At 42.1% G+C, this 21,273-nt stretch overlaps 1 protein-coding gene across 1 annotated transcript in view; it reads left to right on the top strand.

Moving 5' to 3' along the window:
* PSEN1 (presenilin 1) overlaps nt 1-20,768 on the top strand; it is a 54,833-nt gene extending 34,065 nt beyond the window's left edge. The window contains exons 8-12 of the mRNA XM_006030357.3: nt 2,875-2,973; nt 5,212-5,298; nt 6,508-6,681; nt 15,592-15,710; nt 16,127-20,768. Of these exons, the coding sequence (XP_006030419.1) occupies nt 2,875-2,973; nt 5,212-5,298; nt 6,508-6,681; nt 15,592-15,710; nt 16,127-16,282 (635 nt within the window). The 3' untranslated portion in view covers nt 16,283-20,768. The remainder of the gene's footprint in view (nt 1-2,874; nt 2,974-5,211; nt 5,299-6,507; nt 6,682-15,591; nt 15,711-16,126) is intronic.
* The last annotated feature ends 505 nt before the right edge of the window (nt 20,769-21,273 follow it).

Raw genomic sequence — 21,273 nt, 5'->3', positions numbered from 1 at the left:
CACACACTTGAGTGTGTAATTGTAGACTTGACAGTTGATGACAATGAATAGGAAGGAAAAGATACAATACAATAAGGGCATAACAATTAGATGTCGTTATTAATTGGGTTTGACTCTTCAGATGGTTTGTAAATAAGCTAAGCATTGAGCCATTGCTAGGCTTCACAGTCAGCAACTAAACTCTTAATTGTTTTATTACACTGAATATGAGTGATTTATCAGCAAGGATCCTGGTTTTCTCCGATTTAAAAAAAAAATCCCAAATTCTCTGATAAAATCCCCCAAATCCATTATTAAAATTAAACCCCACCTGCAGTCTCCCCCCTCCCCCAGCCCTGCTGGGTCCCTCCCTCAGCCCTGCTTTGCTATGGTTGAGGCAAGATTTCTTAGGGTGATATCTTTTATCAGACCAACTATGTTTGTAGTTGGGATAAAGTTAGACAAGCTTTCACATGTAAGACTCAGTGAATCAGCACTCCTGCATAATTTCTTGACCATTACTCTTACACAACTTTATTACAGTTGATATTCAGTAGGTATTACGATGGACTGTAGTGGAGTAGCAGTGGTTTGGAATGAAGTCCTTGCTTCACATATAAACTTCTGTCTGAAATGCTGGAGAGAAGAGATGCAATCTCTCTATTGTCTCTTGATTGCTGAAACTGCATCAAATGCCTTCCTGGATGTCGGAAGACCCAGATGTTTATTGGCCAATACTCAAAATCCCCAGCTTTTTGCTCTGTCAAACTTTATCATTTGTTTTAGGTAAAAAAAAGTATACAGCATGCTGAAAGCCAGAATTTTGGGACAGGATGAGAGACTTTAAGTAAAGGTATCCCTGCTGTTGGATTGCTTTTTTTCTATTTGCTTATTTATTTTGGTAAAATTTGCAAATTTTAAATTTAATTTGCCACATCTTCCAGTTTCCTGCAGCAGCTAGGAAGCCTTGCTGCAGACTTAAGTTCAGTTGGCTAAAGTGAAAGTATTACTACATTCATTCTGTAATGAGGACTCATGAATACCTTACAGGCCTGTAGACCCAAAGGGTGGAAGGCCTTTGCCATCTTAAGCATAAAAATGGGTGTTTTTGTGCGTCACACACTGAGGACATCAGGGGTGGGCAAAATATGGCCCAGTGGCCAAATCCAGTGCGCCAGGCATTTTCATCCAGCCTGCAGCACCCACCATCGAATTGCCCAGCCCTTCTGCCCACCCCCCATCCCCCCGCTCTGCCTCACACCCCATGAACACCACACACCCACATATGCACCCCCCAACACACCCTCCCACCCCACCACACACACACACACACACACACACACACACAATATACAAGACTAAGACTTTATTTTTTAGTAATTATTCAATTGTCTCTATATACACAAGTCATAACAAAAATATTTTTTGTAATAAAATTAAAATGTTATAATAGGTGTTTGACTTTTATTGTATGATTTGGGATTTTTTTCTGGTTCTAAGATGGCAAGCCCCCCACCCCCAAAAGGAGTATTTCTGGGAGGCAAGGGGAGGGACTTCTGGTGGCAAAATTAAGGATTTGGGGTGGGACTTCTGGTCCCAAGATGGCAATCAGGGCAGGGCAGCTATCAAGGGGCAGGGCTATCCATGTGGCCCTCGTAAGCTCACCAAACCTCATTAAGTGGCCCTCCAGCCAAAATAATTGCCCACTCCTGGAGTACAGGGCTTTTGACTAGATGGGTCTCACTCCTGTGCACCAGCTGAGGTGCCCAAGAGTGAAGGACACTGGCCTCTCTGTATAACTGGGGTCCATACTCTTAATAATAGTGGTAGACTTTAAGGCAGGGTTTTTCAACCTTTTTTAACAAGTGTACCCCTTCTGTCTCAAAGTTTCAACCAGACGGAGTGTGGGTGCTTGTATGCAGCAGCCTACAAGTGGCCTCAAGCCCTCACGGGGTCCTGACCAGGTGGCCTTAGGAGGAGCCCCGTGGCCTCTGGCAGAGGCTTTGCAGGCCCAGGAGTGAGGGATGGGCAGGGCTTGGCCACAAAGGAAGAAATTGCTCAAGTACAGCGAGTCCCAGCCCCTCTCCCCACCTGCCCCCCCTCATGAGATGGCTCTGCACCCACGGTGCAGGTGGCGGGGGTTCGCTGTATGGATTGGGGGGTGGGGTGGGGTGTGGGCAGGCTGCTGCTCTTGGACTGACTCTGCCTCCCGGTTGGTCAAGAGAACAAGCTGGGGTGGGGAGGTGCCATGGTGTGCTGTGTGGGGCCAGTGGCACCCAATGCATTCTTCTCCCTCCTCCTCCCCCTCCCCTGGGTAAGAGGCAAATTGAGGGAACATGCCAGGGGAGACACCATTGCTGCGCCCCACCTGGGGCATGCTCCACCCGCGCATACCCCCTACAACAGGGGTGAGCAAAATGCAGCCCGCCAGGCCATTTTATCCGACCCACAGAGCCCCTAAAAAATTTAGAAAATTAATATTAATCTGCCCCTGGCTGCCTGTCATGCTGCTCGATGGCTTGCCAAAACTCAGTAAGCAGCCCTCCACCCAAAATAATTGTTCGCCCCTGCCCTACAACCTTTCTAAGTACCCCTGGGTATATACATACCCCTGGCTGACAGCCCCTGTTTTAAGGGATTAGTGAGGAGGAGATGACTTGAAGGGAGGCTTGTTCTGGTCTTGAATGTCTGATAATTGAGACAAATTCAATATGGAGCAAGAACGGGTCAGGTAGCTCGCATGTGCTTTCCATCACTTTTAACAACACCTAGATTGAAAGTAGTATTCTAAAGGGCTTCCAGTTATCAATTCCTGCAAGCACTGTTAAATAGGAACCTTTTTTTTTAAAACAAGTTTATGATGCAAGAGTCAAGCATCTCTGCAATCCCTTCCAGATCTGGTTGCTGTCCTGTGTCCTAAAGGTCCTCTCCGTATGCTTGTTGAAACAGCTCAAGAGAGAAATGAAACTCTTTTCCCAGCACTTATCTACTCGTGTAAGTATATTACAGTAATGATTTTAAATTTGTGATCACCTGCCTCACCTGGAGTTAAAAGAGATTTAGTAATCCCACTGACTGCCTTTGCTTTATGTTCTGTTGCATGTGCAGCTAGAGTTCACATTCCATTTCCTTGGGTCTCAGTTCTTCATTTGTTATTGGCTCAGAAACCTGAAACATGTTCTAAGATCCTGCAAAGTAAGAACAGTACATACTGTTCTTCTTTCCTGGAAAGAAAAACAATGGTAAAGGGTCTTAACAGTATCAGTCAAATCTGAATCTGTCGCATTAAGAAAAATGCTTTGTTTCTATTTCTATTATTTCTATTGAAAATACTTGTTCAAGTCCTACAGATGGATAATCTACTCACTTCTGGGAAGAAGCTTACATTGGTGAAGAGAGGATCTCTATGCTATCAATTTCTGCAGGACTTTTTTTTTAGAATTACAGTTCTGGTTGCAATGTCCTGGTGTTGGGTGGGGGTGTATGTTCCTCTTGTGTTACTCAGGGGTTTGCTAAGCTGTAGCACTATAAAAATAGCAGGAATCAGACCAGTTTTACTCTTGCTGCTTAAGGAAAGCTTTGGTTTCCCAGGAAAGGAAGACCCAAAATGAAATGCTAGGCAAGGGTAAAGTTGCATATACAACCTTTCAAGTGCAGCGTTTGAGATTCTGGTGCAGTGGGAAGAAAGCTCTTTCTTCCAGAAATCAGATTTAAAATAAATTGGGTTCCTGCCTGATATGCTGATACAAAAAGGCTGGAGTACCTTGTAAGGTTCACTTCAGTAAGAATGCCAGTGTGCTTTACCTTTTCCAAATATTTAATTTGAGCATTGCTCGCAGAACTTTTTTGAGACCTCCTGGTACATGGGTATCAAAAGTCTGATCAGCTGTACTTTTGTTCCTATTAGTACTCAAGCTACAGTTACATCTTTAATTTAATCCTAGGCATACCCCAAAGGTCAGAAATTACACTGTAATTTTTATTCCTCTTCCTCCCAGCTTTGATGCCAACTCACTCTGTGATCAGGTGCCTCATGTAAAATTGAGCCAATACTACATCATGGGTGTTAAGCAGGTTGTTTTATAAAGTTTATTATCATCTATGAAAGATACTGTAGAAAGCAAAGTATAAAATACCCAGAAATAATTGAGTGGGGGGACTGGACCCAGGTAATTGCGTGGGGGGACTGGATGTTGAAAAAAATAGTAGTGTTTTGTATAAAATTGGAAAATGAACACTGAAAGGCAGTCATTTGAAAAAATCTAGTTAGAGGTGCATGCAGTTTATTTGTGTTGATTTCACCATTTCAAGGTATTATGTAAGAAATTATAAAATATATGCACCACTAAGCCTTTTGGATAGGGCAGGATATAAATCTAATAACTATGATAAAATTTAATTCAGCAGACTAGGTAGTTACAAATCATATCTTTATGTATTATTTCTCCATTGACATTTTTATGCACACTAGTTGTGAGACACCAAAGTGACCTGTAAAGCCTTCAAAATATTTTGAGTCAGAAAATATTTTAATACAATGTCATTGTAGACCAAAAATGGTTGTTTAGCAGAGAAGGTCTGGAAGGAAGACAAAGGGCTTGATTTTTGTGTTATTGTCCCAGCTCTGCCCAGGCAACATCTACCAGAAGCTTCCTGAGCCTTTTTCTTTACCCAGGCAGTGGAAGTTAGAATGGAGAAATAACACATTTGTTCAATTTAAATTGTGAATTTTTCACTTCAGAACTGAATTTTTAAAATGTATGAGAACTGATCACCCTGTTAAAAAGAGAAGCAATTCAGATGGGTACAGATTCTGCCTCTAACATACATTCAATCTAGTAGTCCACTATCATTCCCAGTGAAAATCTGGTTATTTTAGCATATATAGAAGGAGCAAAATTATCAATTCACTGTTTCATTGCACTCATAAATGGAAACTGCTTCTCTGAAGCAGCTGCAACTTGACTTTCATGAAGACTTTTTTTCAATACATATTAAAACCAGATCTAGCAAGTGCATATTGTGTCTGCAATAGACTTTGCTCCAACTATTAATATGCCTTTATTTAATAAGGGAGTAAAATTGTCTGTGGCAGACTATAGCTATGGTTAAAAAAAAAAATAAAAAAACCAAGAAAGAATTAATGAACCAGTGCAAGTGTTCCATTGTTAGTACAGTGTTCCAGAGTTTCTCTCTCATGTGCTCTGTTGATCAAATTGTTTTCTTCAATAGCAACAATGATATGGCTAGTGAATATGGCTGAGGAAGACCCAGAAACCCAACGGAAAAATTCCAAAAACTCCACTTACGACAAACAAGGTAAGGGTATCTTTTTATATGCTCTTCTAGGTGCATTACCACCTTATTTTAGAACAATTGGGGACACCTGTCTGCTTTTAGGTATAGTCTTTTTTTAAATCTACTTGGTGCAAAGGTAAAGTGAAAAATTATTTCTTTCTTCCCTCAGGATGACAGTCTCATTAGAAATGAAGGTTTTGCCTAGACTGCAAAGAATGTTCAATTAAGGTGCAATTAATAATCTTGTAGCTACTTGTTTTTTATGGAGCTTGTACCTTCTATTTGTTACTTATCCCAACAGTAGCAGTTACTGACTGAGCCCAGTTCAGCACTGTTGGGTAGATAGTTGTGGGAAGGCAACACCTATATTCAGGGGCTTAGGAGCCTCTCCTGACATGTTGCAAATGACAAAATAACCTCCCACTTAAATAATCTGTAAAATGTATGTTACTTGCCCTAACCATTGTGCCACAGTTAGTCTTGAGTCTCATTTCTCTCTGGGCGAGGGATCATTATTCCTGTGCTGTTTGTACAGTGTCTAACAAAGTGCAGTCCTGGCCCATGTCTGGAGCTACAGTAATGCACAAAATAAATTAAAAATATTTGAACAAAGAAATGTTTCCTTGTGGTTATGGGGTTAACCCTGAGAATCTGTGCAAAGTGTAGGCAAAAGCAGTATAATGTTCCTGAATTTACACACTGCTTAAAAATACTTCAGAGACACGATCTGCTTATTCATCTTTTTTTGGATTGTTAATTCAAAAGCATAAAGATGACAAATTTTGTCAGTGCTGTTAAAAAGATGTGTAGCTAGATACTTATATTAAACTCTACAGTTGTACTTATCTCTGTCTCAAAGAGCCCCTGCACACTTTCCCCAACTAAAGAATTTAATGCAATAATAAATAACATTAATTACTCAACACTTTGTAAACATTAAATGAAGCTGTTATAGAAATTCTACTTTACCATACCAGAGCACTAGAGTATTTAGTGATTTTTATTACAGCGCTTAGGTTCAGTTTACTACAGAATACATGTTGTCTTCCATAATAGTCATTTTAAGGAGAGAATTAAAATCTTAGGTGACATTTTTTAAATGTTGCATTATGCATATGAATATGGTTACTTAATAAACATGGCATATGGCATCCTTTGTTCTCACATGACCTAACATGTTAGACAAATGCTTTTGACACAGGTTTTGAATGCTGTTTTTCTTTTCTTGAGCCCCAGCAAACCAGACTCAGAATGAAGAGGCTGAAGTAGAGGATGGAGGATTCAGTCAAGAATGGCAGCAACAAAGAGATAGTAGAATAGGGCCCATTGAGTCTACTCCTGAATCCCGAGCTGCTGTCCAAGCTCTTCCCAGTAACTCCCAAACCAGTGAGGACCCAGAAGAAAGTGAGTATCATTCTCAGACCAAATAAATATAGACCTAAGTCTTATTCATTTTTGTTTAAGGTGCTGCAAAAGATTGGGGGGGGGGGAGTGTTGAGCATTTTTTTTTCTTTCTTTCTTTTGATCCTCCAGGTTTATGACTTAAATCAGGTTAGGTGCCTATCTGTTTTAAGATGTTCATATAGCAGCCGCAACCTATGTATTTGCTTGTTGGTTTGTTTTCCTCATCTGCTGCTTGTCTGTCACAAAGGAGATTGACTTGCATTTGCAATTCATGCCTTTCACCTCGGGGTTAGATAACTGCAGGGGGGCAACCTTTCTGGCAGGCATGCCACACCGGTCACTTTCCCAAACCAGACTTTTCCATCTGTTGTTCTGCTTTCTGCTTCCTGCTCTGTCTGTTGCTGTATTCCCTACGCTGTCCCACCTGCTCTGTGCCACACACACAAGCTGTCTGTGCTACCTGTGGCACACCTGCCATGGGTTGGCCTCCCCTGAACGACTGTAATACACTGCACAAAGTAGTGTAAAACTAGAAAATGAAGCTAATGGATAATGTAATTGGTTGCTTATTTTGCTACAGCAACCTGCTTGTCATGTGCAGCATCTTGCTAGGAGTATATGATGTCATTGTCCGAGAACCTGCATTGTCATACTTTGATTTCCAATTGGACAAGAAGTTAGTGTTGGGCCTGGAAACTCTAAATAGTTTAGGGCTTATCTATGTAGCAGACTGCTTCACTTCCTATATGACACTGCCATGGTTGGGATTAGTGGAGGCCCTTACAGCATTATAGGAGAGTAGGTCTGGAAGGCACTTCACAAGGACATCTAGTCTAGCCTCTGCTCAAGACACCATCAACCCTGAGTAAACCATGCCAGCCAAGTATCTGTGCAATATGCTGTTGAAAATTTCCAAGAATGGAGATTCCACAACCTCTAGATAGCCTGTTCCAATGTTTGACCACCCTTGTAGTCAGAAAGTTCCTCCTAATCTCCAACCTGAATTGCATCTGCTGCAGTTTGAGGCCATTGCTCCTAGTCCTGTCTCCTGTGGCCACACAGAAAAGCCCATCTCCATCCTTTCTGTAATTGCCCTTCAGGTATTTGAAAACTTAAGTCCTCCCTTAGTCCTCTTTTAAAAATTTTTTTTTTTTTTGAGACTTTTTTTGCTCCCTGCCCCGAGTGCTGTGTGGTCTATCCCCAGTTCCAGGAAGAGCCTGGTGCCAGCCTGCAGCAGCAGCCTGCCCTCACCCCACGCACAGATCCAGGGGGCACATGACCCCCATGACCTCCCAGGGTATGTGTCCCTCCTCCCTACACCCCACAGATGAGCTGCAGCTCCATCCCACTTCCCACCCCGGCTGGGCAGTGTCTACCACTGCTCCACTCCCTCCCTCACCGCGGGAGCCTCAGTCTGCCCCCCCACACCCGATCCCTCCCCCTTTGCCCCTTCCCACACAACAGACTTACCACCCAGACATTGCTCTCCAAGCTGCCAGGCTGCATATTGGCAGTCGGATTGGTATCGGCTTATATGGCTCGTTAAAAATTCACCATCGGTATCAGCCCAAAAAAATCTCTATCAGTGCACCCCTATTACCAAGTGGTTAGTTATTTCTTGTGTGGGTGGGTTGGCTATATTCTTGAACATTTAAAAAAAATTAAGGGATTGTTTGAAATTGTCTAGCATCTAGGTTTAGGAATCTCTCACTTATCCTCCCTCAGTATTTGAAATGAAAAACACTGCAACTGGGGTGTTTGCATCTCGTCGTATTTCTACAACCAGTTTAAAGTAAGGACAAACATGCAGTGCTGTGAGTCAGACTTGTTAGCCAACTTGAACTGGTTAGAAGGCTGCTGGAGAATTCAGTTTGGGAGCTTGCTAGCCATTTACTTTGTTTTCTCAGTGTTCAAAACACTGAAATGAAACTTACATGCTTATTATGAGTATAATGTGTGTTCTAATGTCTGTACTCCATTTTCATCAAGTTACTTTTGAGCAAATAACTTTTGATATCCAGAGCATGCATTTGCGTTTGACTGAAGAGAGAACTGTTTTAACATTTATTGGTGTTGTGTAGAGTAAGAAGTGATATAATTTGTTACTGCAAACCACTGTTTTTGCATTCTTAAGGGAGGCAGCATGTTGCATTTTTTTTAATATTGTTTTGATTATGATGGTGGAGATGAATTCACAAAGCCCTCATTGAATTTTGTGCTGAAAGCTTAATATTCCAAGCCCTATAGGCGGATGCTAAAACCTAAAATTAATGACAAACTGCAAGGCGTCATTTTTCTTCTGCAGCTTTCTCTTGAAAGGCCTCCTAGAACTGAGACCAAGACAAACTGCTAGTCCTAACTATGTATATACTTCCTTTTCTTTTTTTTTGAACACTTTGTTTTCAGTTAAATTAGGCATTTTTAATGTAGTCAGAAAGGAATTTTACCAGTGTTAGTCTCACTTTTGGATGTTCTAAATGTTCCGAAGTTTCTACATTTACTTTCAAGTTTTAACATTAAACCTTTCCACCAGCATGAAAATAATCTTGTTAATACTCTTGTAGTCTAGAAGTCTAGTTGCATTGAAATGTGCTGCTCTGCACAGTTTTATTTGGTGTTGAGCTTGGTTCCTTTTCTGACAAATCAGCATTTAATCTGGCACAACACCTGTTTGATAGAATAGAAGTGTGTGTGTGTGTGTGTGTGTGTGTGTGTGCACGCGTGCCTACATTCACTGTTTCTAAAGGCTCCACATTGTGAAAAGTTTTAATGGTATAAGTAGAAGAAACCAAAAAAATTAGTTTAGAGCAGTGAATGCAATCCTGAATGAACATCTGGCACACTTAATAGGAAAGTCTTTGGATAGGTCATAGTGAATAGGTGACTGTAATCTGCAAGGTATATCTGAGGAACCCCAGGGAGATGAGGGGTTGAAAGAAAATGATGAGCCAGGAGCTGAATGTCTGATAAATTGCCCCACAAGAGGTTTATGAAGGAAAACTGAGAAGTTGTACTCTCAACGTAAAGTTTTTCTTAATTCCTGTACCTACATACATTACACCTATTTGGATTGGCTTTTGCCTAGTTAAAGACTGACCAACCTGACGGTGGGTGGTTGGACCCAGAAAAGTGCTGCGCGAACAGGCCAGGGAAGAAAGGGTTACGGGGCCTTGTTCCTCCTTCTCCTGTCTCTCCCTCCCTCTACAGAAAACACCAAAGAGGCGGTGTAACAAATAAATGCTTTACTCACACTTTCGTATAGGTGGTTTCCTTTACAGCAGTTTCAAGAATAAACTCGCTGTTAACTCGAGAGCTCTAATTCGGTCGTGATGGGGGCGTCCAGGGGAAAGGGATTTCGTGGACGCAGGACCTCTGGTGAGGGTGATCAGGCCTCTCTGATATGGCGTGGGTCCCAGCTTTTTGGCGCGCGTGCTTTTCCTTTTAAATGGGCTGCACCCGCCTGCCCCCTGCCAATCAGCCTGGGACCGCCGATCTCGCGGCTATCAGGCCGTGCCCACTACTTTCCCCACGCCACGAGCACAGCTTGCTCTCATGCTTGGCGTTTGGTCACCTTTTTTTTTTCCTTTTCTTTATCACAAAGACTACCTCTGTTTCTTTTGTGGGTTTTTTGTTTTCCCTTCTAATCTGACTTCATTCTGAGGCTCTGTCAAAAGGCAGTAGTCTGGGACAGAGCTGCCCCATGTCTAAATGGATCTCCCTGGCAGTGGCTGCACAGGCTACACAAGTATGGAATATGAACCATTGGGCAGCACACCACATGGGTACCACCTCCTGTTGCACTGGACACCTACACTCCACTCCTTGCTGCTGTGCATACCTACATGGGCACCCCTCCCCTCTCCACCCACATCTGCTCCAATGACCCCTTGTAGGTGCTCCCTCATTGCTAAACCATATGGCACCTGGTCCTAGCCTTGTCCTGAGCAACTTGCACTATGCTGTGCTGTGCCAAACTGCCCCCTGGGACAGGTGTAGAACATAGAAGCTGTGGGAGGAAGGGGGAGCCTGGAGACTCCAGCTGCTGTTGTAGCCAGAGCAGTAAGGGGAGTTATAGCCAGGCAGAAGCCCAGTGTCTGCAGCTTAACCCCTTATGGTCCACATATGGCGTACAGGCTGCCAGTTGGACAGACGTAGTCTAGGGCAGTAATTTTCAAACTTATTAAAGTTGTGGAGCAGTTTCATATCACTTGTTCTGCCTCAGAACCCCTACACCTGGCTCTGCAGGCCATTTGAGCTGACGTAGAGCCAGGCAACCCAACCCAGCAGTGGTGGTGCACCACCTCCCAGTCTACTACACTGTTACCCCCAGTCTGTGTACAACCCCTGATGATCTATCATGGAACCCCAGGATTCCACAGACTTCAGTTTGAAAACCACTGGTCTAGGGAGTCCTTTTCCACAGTGTTGCAGCCTGAAGGGTGGGTCCCCCAAATGTACAGGGAGCTCACAATGACAGTACAGAAATACTGAGCTGAAGGTGGTCATGTAACACTGCTTCTGTGCTGAGAGACTAGGGGTAGTATGTTGAGTCCATACATAAGAGGGCCATCCTTCAAATCCAAGAGCAATGCTGATGGGCCTCTGTGTGAGAGTTTAATCCAGCTGTAAGAGTATATGGGTAAGAAATAACTTTACAGAATACTTAAGATATGGCCATTTAGAATAGAACTGTTGAGAACTCCTCTGTGGGGGAAGGGACGTTTATCATAGTTTAGCAGCAGACGCAAGATAATTCTGAGGTGAGGAGCAAATAATGCATTTATCTGGAGTATGGAAGACCAAAATTCACTGTAGAAGATATATTCTGCAACTTCATCCTACTGCAAAGTATGTCTTTAGTGAATTAGTTCTTTGTCTAAAAGGTAGTGGGAGACTGGTGGAGGCAGTAGTGGCAGGAAAAAATAAGGTGGGAAGAGAAGGAGGACCCACTTACAAAATAGTGTCACGAACGCTTATCGGGGGACAAGAAGGAGGGAGCGAAACAGCATAAAGGAGTGAACAGTTGCTGAAGGGAAAGTCTGGGGCAGGAGGCAGCATCAGATTCAGCCAAGATAGCAGTACTCCAAGTCTTTTTCCTTTGGCAGGGGGGAACTTGGAGTCAGGGCTCCATGGGAATTGCAGCAGAAGTGGCTGCTACCACTAGAAAAGAAACAAAAGGAGGCCTGCAGAGGTGAGGTAGAAGGAAGGTTGAGTTCTCTGCCAATGGCCTGTCAGACATAAGATCACTTCTCAGCTGTTCCTCTTTAAAAAGTGCCCGCTTGGGTCCTAGCTTTCTCTGTATTCTTGCAAAACAAGGCTTGTGCCAGATGCAGTGATGTGTAGGAGAAAGATGCAGGCTAGATGAAGGCATCCAAGGGGCTGGATCTGGTCCACTGGCCAAATGTTTGACACCTTTGACTTAAGGAGTTGAAACAAAGCTAAGATACTGTTTGAGTCTTATTTAAAGAAACAAATATACAGGAAGTCTTCATTACATCTGTTTACAAAAGCACTGTTAATTGAATGTTACATTTCTAATGTCACTGCCAAAGTGGTAATTACCATAACAATGAATACATTGATTTGTACATTTTTCCAGGGTCTGCATATTGCTGAACCACAAATACCCATTTAATCTGCAAGATGCATCATAATTACACTCAGTGCCTTTTAGAACTACTATAATGAAGATTGTGTCGGAGACACAGGAGGACACTGGAATGTTTTTCTCGATATAGGTGTGTGCATTGGCAAATATGCTAAATAGTTTCATAGTGCTTAGGGTCTGAAGGGACCTAAACAGATCATCAGGTCCAACCCCCTGCCCCAGGCAGGAATGGGTGCCACGGTTATATCCCCCCAGCCAAATATCTGTCCAGCCTCCTCTTGAAGATCCCCAAGGTAGGAGAGAGTACCACATCACTTGGGAACCCATTCCAGAGCCTGGTAGCTCTAACTGTAAAGTAATGTCTCCTGATGTCCAGCCTGAACCTTCTCTCTAACAATTTGACCGTTTTTCTTAGTAACCCCCGGTGGTGCCCAGGAGGAACAGAGCCTCCCCCAATTCTCACTGGTCCGCCCTGGTGAGTTTGTAAACAGCCACCAGATCCCCTCTCAGCCTTCTCTTGTGGAGGCTGAATAGGTTCAGGCCCTTTAGCCTCTCCTCATAGGGCCTGCCCCACTGCCCATTGACCATGCGAGTGGCCCTCCTCTGGACCGTCTCAATGCTAGCCACATCCCTGTTGGAAGTGCGGCGCCCAGAACTGGACACACTACTCCAACTGTGGCCTGACCAATGCCGCATAAAGGGGAAGGATCACCTCCCTGGACCTGCTTGTGATGCATCTGTAGATGCACGACAAGGTGTGGTTAGCCTTACTGACTGCTTCCTCGCATTGGCAGGTCATGTTCATCCTGGAGTCAACAATGACTCCAAGATCCCTTTCTGCCAGCGCGTTGACAAGAAGGGTGTTCCCCAGCCTATAGGTATGTTGCTGGTTCCTTCGCCCTAGATGCAGTACCCTGCATTTGGCTACATTGAATTCCTTCCTGTTCTCATCTGCTCACCTCTGTAACCTGTCTAGATCTAGCTGGATTCTGTCCCTTCCCTCCAGCATGCCCACCTCACCCCACAACTTGGTGTCATCAGTGTATTTGGACAGTGTGCTTTCCACACCCACATCCAGATCACTGATAAAGATGTTGAACAGTACAGGCCCCAGGACTGAGCCCTGAGGGACTCCACTGCCCACATCCCTCCAGGTCAAAAAAGACCCGTCTACCACCACTCTCTGGGTGCAACCATCTAGCCAGTTTGCCACCCATCTGACTGTGTAGGCATCAGTGCTGCAGTCACCTAGTTGGTTTTTTTTTTTTAAGAAAATGCAGTGGGAAGCAGTCACCTAGTTGGTTTTTTTTTTTTAAGAAAAATGCAGTGGGAAACTGTGTTAAAGGCCTTCTTAAAGTCCAGGAAGATGACATCCACCCTGACACCCTCGTCCAGGGACTTTGTGACCTGATCATAAAAAGAAACCAGGTTAGTCAGGCCGGACCTGCCCTCAATGAACCCATGTTGGTTGCCCCTGAACATTACCTCCCCTGCTGGGCCCTTGCAGAAATCAGAATGTCAAACTTACAAACAAGTCGTCTCCCCGGTATCCAGGGCAGTAAAAATAGTGTTTAATCCGTTTTCACCAGTAAAATAAAATGACAATTGTGAAAATGGCTATAGCAAGTATAAGGTGACACCTGAACCTGCTCAACACAGTTTTGCATTAATAATTTAATTGGAATTTGTGGGCTTCATTTAACTTGTATAAAGTGGAGCAGATAGCAAAGATCTACTTTTTCACTACAGAATGTTGGCCATAATCTCTGTATCAAGATGCAGCACTGTTTATGGGATTTGCACAGGTTTTGGCTGAGCAGCAGTTTGATAGCATCTGTGAAAGAGTTAACACTGGACTTCATCCATGCTGGCCAAGAGAAAAGCTGGCAGCCATCTTGCAGCTCAGTCTCTCCCTAAAAAATCCAGCTCTAGGCTATGACTCTGAAAAATCTTACTTTCTATGTTCTACTTTCCAAAACAAGGTGCATATCTTATTTGGGGCATATGATATGCAAGAAAATGCAGAATCTAATAATAGCTATCTGTAATGCAGCCACATGGGGATCTCTTCACATCATCATAAAACCACTGTGCAGCATGTAGAGCAGGGGTTGGCAACCCCTGGCACGTGTGCCGAGCATGGCATGCGAGGCCATTTTGCTTGGCACGCTGCGGCCAACCCCAGCTCCGGGAAGCTGCTGCCAGCAACAGAGCTCGGGCTGCTCCCAGCAGGGCTTGCAGCATCCCAGCTGCCTGCTGGGAGCAGCCAGGGGTCCCGGCTAGCAGCAGCTCCCCAGAGCCGGAGCGGCTGCAACCGTGAGGCTCCAAACAGCTGTGCTGGGCTCCTGCATCAGCCCCGCACTGGCGCATGCAGGAGTGCCTCAGAGCGGGCAGTGGGGGAGGGGCCTGAGGCAGCGGAGCCCTGGTCTCTTCCCCGCTCCTGGCACCAAGGTGATGAGCCTGGTGCAGCTGTTTGCACTCCGCCTGCTGTTTGCTGCAGTTGCCCAGAGCCCGGGCTGGCTGCAAGCCCTGCTGAGAGCAGCCCAGGCTCTGTCGCTGGCAGCCACAGAGCCCGGGCTAGGGGGCAGGGGCTTTGGGTGGGGAGAAAGGGGCACAAGCAGGGCATCCTGCCATGTACCCCTTGCCCTCATTTTGTTTTTCTGCCATGCCAGCACTTGGGCACCTTCCAAGGGAGGCATTATGGTGTTTTTTGACACTCTGGCCAAAAAACGTTGCCTATCCCTGGTGTAGAGGCTTCAAAAGGGACTGATGCCTCAGTCACCATTCTCGTAATGCTTCAAGATCCTATCTTTGCATAGACTGGCTACTGCTTTGGAGCCACTCCCAGTAGAATGTGCGAATGGACCACCACTCAAAGGAGAGAAACTGGAGGCCTTTGACATGAGTTGTTACATGCCTTCCCTTCTTCAGAATCCTTTACACCTATATAACGCTGCTCAGAGGAAACAGTCCAGACAAATTATCGCCTTTTATGTTATTAGTATGAAGCACAAAGAGATGGGGTGTAAGGTACTACAGAACAACATAAGCATGTGAGGCCCACACACACTCAAGTATAGTTGCACATTAAAAACTCCAGTTTATTGTAAAGCAAGTTTCCTTAATGACTGGTATTTCTAACCCTTGCTTTTCTTTAATTTAGGAGTTGTGACTTGGGGATGCTCTTACGTTGTATTTTTAAAATTGTTTGTCATATTGCCCTCTGTGGCCTTTGGCTAAGATGCTGTATTAACAAACAGGTACTACTTAATGCTCTCCCTTCTTTTTTCTTTCCGTTATAGGGGGAGTGAAGCTCGGTTTAGGAGACTTCATTTTCTACAGTGTTTTGGTTGGCAAAGCCTCAGCAACAGCAAATGGAGACTGGAACACAACTTTAGCATGTTTTGTAGCCATACTAATTGTGAGTATAATATCACTGAGAAATGATGATGTTTCATTGCATTCCTCTAACCAAAAGCCATAGCAGTTTAATCCACTGGAAACTCCATATGTTTGATTTAGTGCCTGCTTCTGCTATCGCTGAAGTCAGTGAGAGCTTTCCAGTGGATTTCAGTGGGAGATCAGTATTTAGCTTTAACTCAGGAAACCATACAAGTCCCACTGGGCTTTGCAAAACAAGTTCTAGTGTTTTGCCAAACTTGGACCTTTTGAGTTAGCTTCTGTACTGTTCTAACTGATGGAAATAGCCACCCAAGGAAAAGAAAAATATATCATACTGACCCTTTTGTTAGCTTTTTAAGCTTAAAGTGGTCTATAATCTATCTCTTTGTTGGTTAGATTTCCACCATATAATTTTCCCCCTATCTTTCTCTTCAGGGTCTGTGCCTTACTCTCCTGCTGCTTGCCATCTTCAAGAAGGCCTTACCAGCTCTTCCAATCTCCATAACCTTTGGGCTTGTTTTCTACTTTGCCACAGACAACTTGGTGCAGCCCTTTATGGACCAGCTAGCATTCCACCAATTTTACATTTAGCACACTTGAAATTTGGTATTTCTTGGATATTCTTATTGACTGTAATGGATCTGGAAGAAGAGGATTTTTCCTTGGTCCTCACATGACATGAAGTTCAGTGCTCCAAGATTCCCTGATGGTACCTTCCTCCCATGTTTCCTGAGACCGCTGCTGCACTGGGCACCATAAGGTTCTTCATAAAAATAGCTTCTTATGGATCAGAATTTGGTGCCATTGTCATAAGCTATCTGAGTTATAGACTGTAATAAGGACTACCTGTGTAAATGTTGCTAATGCTTCCACCAGCAATATGACCCCTGGGCACAGGTTGATTTCTTTTATTTTTTTTATTTTTTTTTAATTTTTTCAGCATTAAGGGCACTCAGGACTGCCACACGGTTAAATAAAGAAATTTAAGAAATCAAACAACTTTTTTCAAATGGGTTACATAGCAAAGTCACCCTAGCTTAAACCATTAAAGCAGTTATGTTAAAAGGTTTAGTCCTGGCCCAATTTGGATCCCTGGGAAAGGACTAGCTATTGCAGCAATGGGAGTAAGGGAGAAAGATCTCTCTGCTGAAAATAATTTTACTATGACATAGCTTCTGTGCCTAAGTGTGCTTGGTCTTAGTAAGTTTTATTTAAAAGGTTATTTTCACACTGGAACTAGCGACTATACTTGGTTTACTAATACGTGGCATTCTCAAGCATGGAGTACACATATAGTACTACTGCTGCCAATTTCTTATGTAGCTACTGAGACTTGGACTGAATAATTTGGAACAAGTCAGTCATGAAGTCCTAACTGGATCCTTGATTATAAAAGGTTATGGGATTAATACTCTGACATTGCAAGGCAATTTCTGGATTTATTTTTGTGCTTCGGTTAACATTTTGGTACAATATCAGTGTAAACCCTGCCTTTAGATGGCCACTAGCCTGCATTGTGTAGTTATTTTGCCCCCTGCCAAATTTGTCCATGAACAAGATAGGCAGACACTTGCAGCAGCATTACAGGACTTGAACCTCAGTTTTTCAGTATAGAGGATGGGAAGCTATTGCTAGTAGCACTTCTGCCATTTCCTTTAAACCTCTCTCTTCAAAAATATGTAGCTGAAATCATCTTGTATGCAGGAAACTTAAATTGAATGGCACTACAGTTCTTAAGTAGTGTACTGTTGACTTCACCATTATGTTAACCCTTAGTATCAACCACTGTCTTATTTCAGACTAAAACCTAAGGTTGAATGTTGATTTATATTATGCAGTATATTAATTGACAATACTCAGTAGCTAAGTGAGACATCACTTAGTGTTGTGGGGGCCTTTTTTTTCCAGTGATGATGCAATGTGCAGAGTAGGAGAGAGGAGAAACCTGGAAAAGCTAAAGGGAGAAGAGAGCCAGAACAGGTGAAAGGAAGACGGGTTGAGAAGGTGATACACTTTAATCTCACCATAATCTGCTTTGTTAATTGTTTAAAATCATAATGTTTTGGTGTTTCTTTGAATTATCACTTTGAATTGGGGTATCTTAGGGGGAATGAGATGAGGGAGAATGTTTTATGTAGTCTAAAAGAATGTTTTTGCTGCAGTTGAACTGCAACAAAGTGTGTAATAAGTGGAGAGGTTTAACTCTTGACAGGCATTCTGGTTTGATATTGGAGTCCTTACTTGCCTATAAATGAAACTGGTACAAAGAGGCACCACATCAGAGCCTTAAAGCAAAGTTTTTTTTCTGTAGAAAGGGCTTTGCTTCAGAGAATGTGTTCACTCATAGGACTGAGACTTTTATTTATGGTTTCAGCCTGTTGTTTGAGTATTGGATAGCATGATTTTGGATTTGCCTTGAATACCAGGAAGCTTGTTGTCTTTAACTGTCTTAGGAAACATTTGTGTATTGTCCAGAGTGACCTACTAGCCATAGTATTTTGGTATCTGGAAATTTAAGGCAATTACATAAAATAAGGTGCACTTGCCCTGCTCATCTGAGAGTATTTGCATTCTATTCATTCACTGTGTTTGCCTGTTCAATTCATTATAGATGGCATTAATAAAGTAACCATATCATCGGTACCTCATTCTGACTCTCCAGGTCACACTTGCCTGTGCATTTGTAAAGACTAGTTCACTGCTCCAGATTTCACTTAAGGGAATTTTATTTTAAATATTTTTAAACAGCTGAAAATCTTGTATTAACTTACTTTGTTTTTATTTGTTCCCCTCATGAACTTTCATCTCTGAGAAATTCAACTGTGTGTTTTGTTGGGCAGCCTATTCAATTATTCTCTCTATTGAAATGGATTGCCAAAAGTTGGTACCACTATCATCTGTTTGCATATCTGAGCCAAGTCTCAGTTAAGAGCTGTTAGTAACATGCAGAAGTTGTCTTTTGTTTCACGTAGTCTCTGTAGGAACTCTGACTCCTTTAGTGGTGGATCTAGCATCCATCAAAATAATAATCTTTTTCACTTTACTTCAATGGCTGTTTGGTTTTCTCTCTTAAGGAAGAATTCAAAATGTTGAAAGCATTTAAACTGTAAGTCTTCCACTGCCTAAGATCATCATCCTGGACTTAATTTCTACTTGTTGCAGAAGGCTGTGGTAGAAGTTACACAATGTGTGCTTGTTTTCTAGTGTGTGCATCTATACCTCAAAATGCACAAATTTAAAAGAGAAAGCTGCTTTGATCCATCTCAGTGCATAAGCATTATGTTTTTGTATCATTTCTCTCCCCTGCCCACTGCCTTTCAGTTTCAATCCACCTTTAAAAACAGATAGACAAAAAGACCCACTAATTTATTATATTGGCCTGTTTCAATCTAGTTTGCTTAGTATAATCAAAAGATTCTTGGTACCTATTAGCCCTTCTGATTTTTAAAATAAAATACAGTAGACAACACACTAGGCTGCAGAAAGAGCTATAGACTCTTCTATTGTGTAACTTCAGTAGAAGTGCCTCTTTCATCCATGTTCCAAACAGGTCCATCAGTCTTAACTGACCAATAATGAATAGACAAGGAGTCATGCTTCAAGACTGAATTAGTCGTCTTTATTAGCTGTTCATCCACAAGGTTTCATAAACCATAACATTGAGTTTTAGGTGCACTTAAATGTGGCCCCTGGAATTTATGCCATATATTTTCTTCCTCATTCCCTGTGTTTTGAGAGTTAGTCCAGAGCAAGCAGTCCTAAAAGATTTTTTTGTAAACAAAAAAACACTTTCATGGTTATAGTGAATGCTGCTGACATAAATAGCTAGAAGCTCCTTATGAATGCAGTACATCTGAATTCAGATGCTACCTATGGAGAGTGAGTTTGGAAGATAGGCACCTGCATTACGTAGCATGTTTAAAAACTGCCCTTGCTGGGCAAATCCTAATATTTATTTTATTTTTTTTAACCAAATATTCAAGGGCTGAAGTCTGCTGAAAATAGCTAAACTTGGAGTACTAAGCAAACCCTGGATGTTCCAGGCACACAGAATGGTGCTGCTTAAATGCATCTGTTATTGGCCCTCTGGGCCTATACATGATGTTTGCCCTGCCTCTACTGCAGTGAGGAGGAGTTATCTTGGAGTACATTTGAGTGGAATTTCAGGATGGATGATGCAGTGGGAAGGAACTTCTCCACACATCTTATTAACCAATACTATTTTAGCAACTATGCCATTGAGACCAGTATAACAGAGACTATGGCACATGTCTGCACTATGATGGTTTCAGCATATGTTTGGTCATTGAGAATGCTGGAATATGGACTTGAATGGGATTCTTTTACACTCAAGCATATGCTGTTTTCTTTTTTTACAGACACTGGTTTGTATATAATCTGAATTGAATGTGAATACATTTTTTAAACACCTTTCCAATTCTTGATAAAATACAGTTTTGATAGATTATTGCAAATTTTCCTGTATTTGTCTAATTATTAAAATAAAGAATGCATGGGTCCTAATTTTGCTATTTGTCCTGGTTTAAATGCAGTTGAGTTTTAAGTATGAATGTATTAAACATTAAAGCTATGTTGGAGGCCTAAATGCTCTAAATTTTATATTCAGTACCCTGAACGAATCCTTTTTTAAAAAAGTGTTTTAAAGCCTCTCATTTCCCAAAGGAATAATTTCTTCAAGCTTGAATTCTTTTGAAACACTTTTTTTTAAAGTTTCCTTTCATATTCATTTAGAGAATCTGTCAAAACCAATTATAAGAGCCCACATGAGACATAATTAAGGCATGAAATAAGCTATATAAAAATATACTGAGACACAAGCTGTCTTACATTGAAAAAATAATCTTAGTTGGGCAACATTACATAGGGTACTTGAAGAAAGCACCTCTCAAATAGCACCTAAATGATCTTTTATCTTCATAGAAGGAGTCTCCCTTCTCCCCTCCTACTGCAACATTTCAGCTTTACCATTACTGAGTGTAAATTTGAGTAAATTAATGGTTTTGTTTGGGGATTGTCCTGAGTCTGTTAAATTGTTACACGTGCATATATTCTATTCTATTAAAAGAACTAAGCAAATAGTCATAGTGAATAATGTTTGACGTTAGCTGTTTACCATACTTTTATCTACAAGCATCTTAAGATTTCTCAAATATAGTTATTCAGTAAATAATTCTAGTCTGTAGATGTCCACAGGGAGTTCATTGCTAGCATTCAGGATTCAAAATGTGATCAGTCTGTTGATTTTGACTGGATACTTTTTTTCCTTAATATTATTCCCTGATTGCATAAGTATAACTTCTACTGCAATTATTTGCACAAGAAATTTGATTATAAAAATTAAGAATTTAATTTCCACTAGAATTCTTTAATTTGCTTGACTTGTTTCTGCAGATATTCCACACGTTATCTTGCCCTTGCTTTTTTCTCTTTTTTTCTATGAAACACTTATTCCTTTTCTGAGAAGGGAGTGTTAATATTATTTTTGCTGCCTCTGTCTTAGTTACTATGACTCCAGCTGCATAGGTCTCAAAGAGAAAAATCATAGCTAACAACATTTTTTA

This window comes from Alligator sinensis, unplaced genomic scaffold (genome assembly GCF_000455745.1).
Source record: "Alligator sinensis unplaced genomic scaffold, ASM45574v1 scaffold381_1, whole genome shotgun sequence".
NCBI classification, from domain to species: Eukaryota; Metazoa; Chordata; order Crocodylia; family Alligatoridae; genus Alligator; species Alligator sinensis.
The sequence above is the reverse complement of the archived record's forward strand: the minus strand, read 5'-3'. Positions and strand labels throughout refer to the sequence as shown.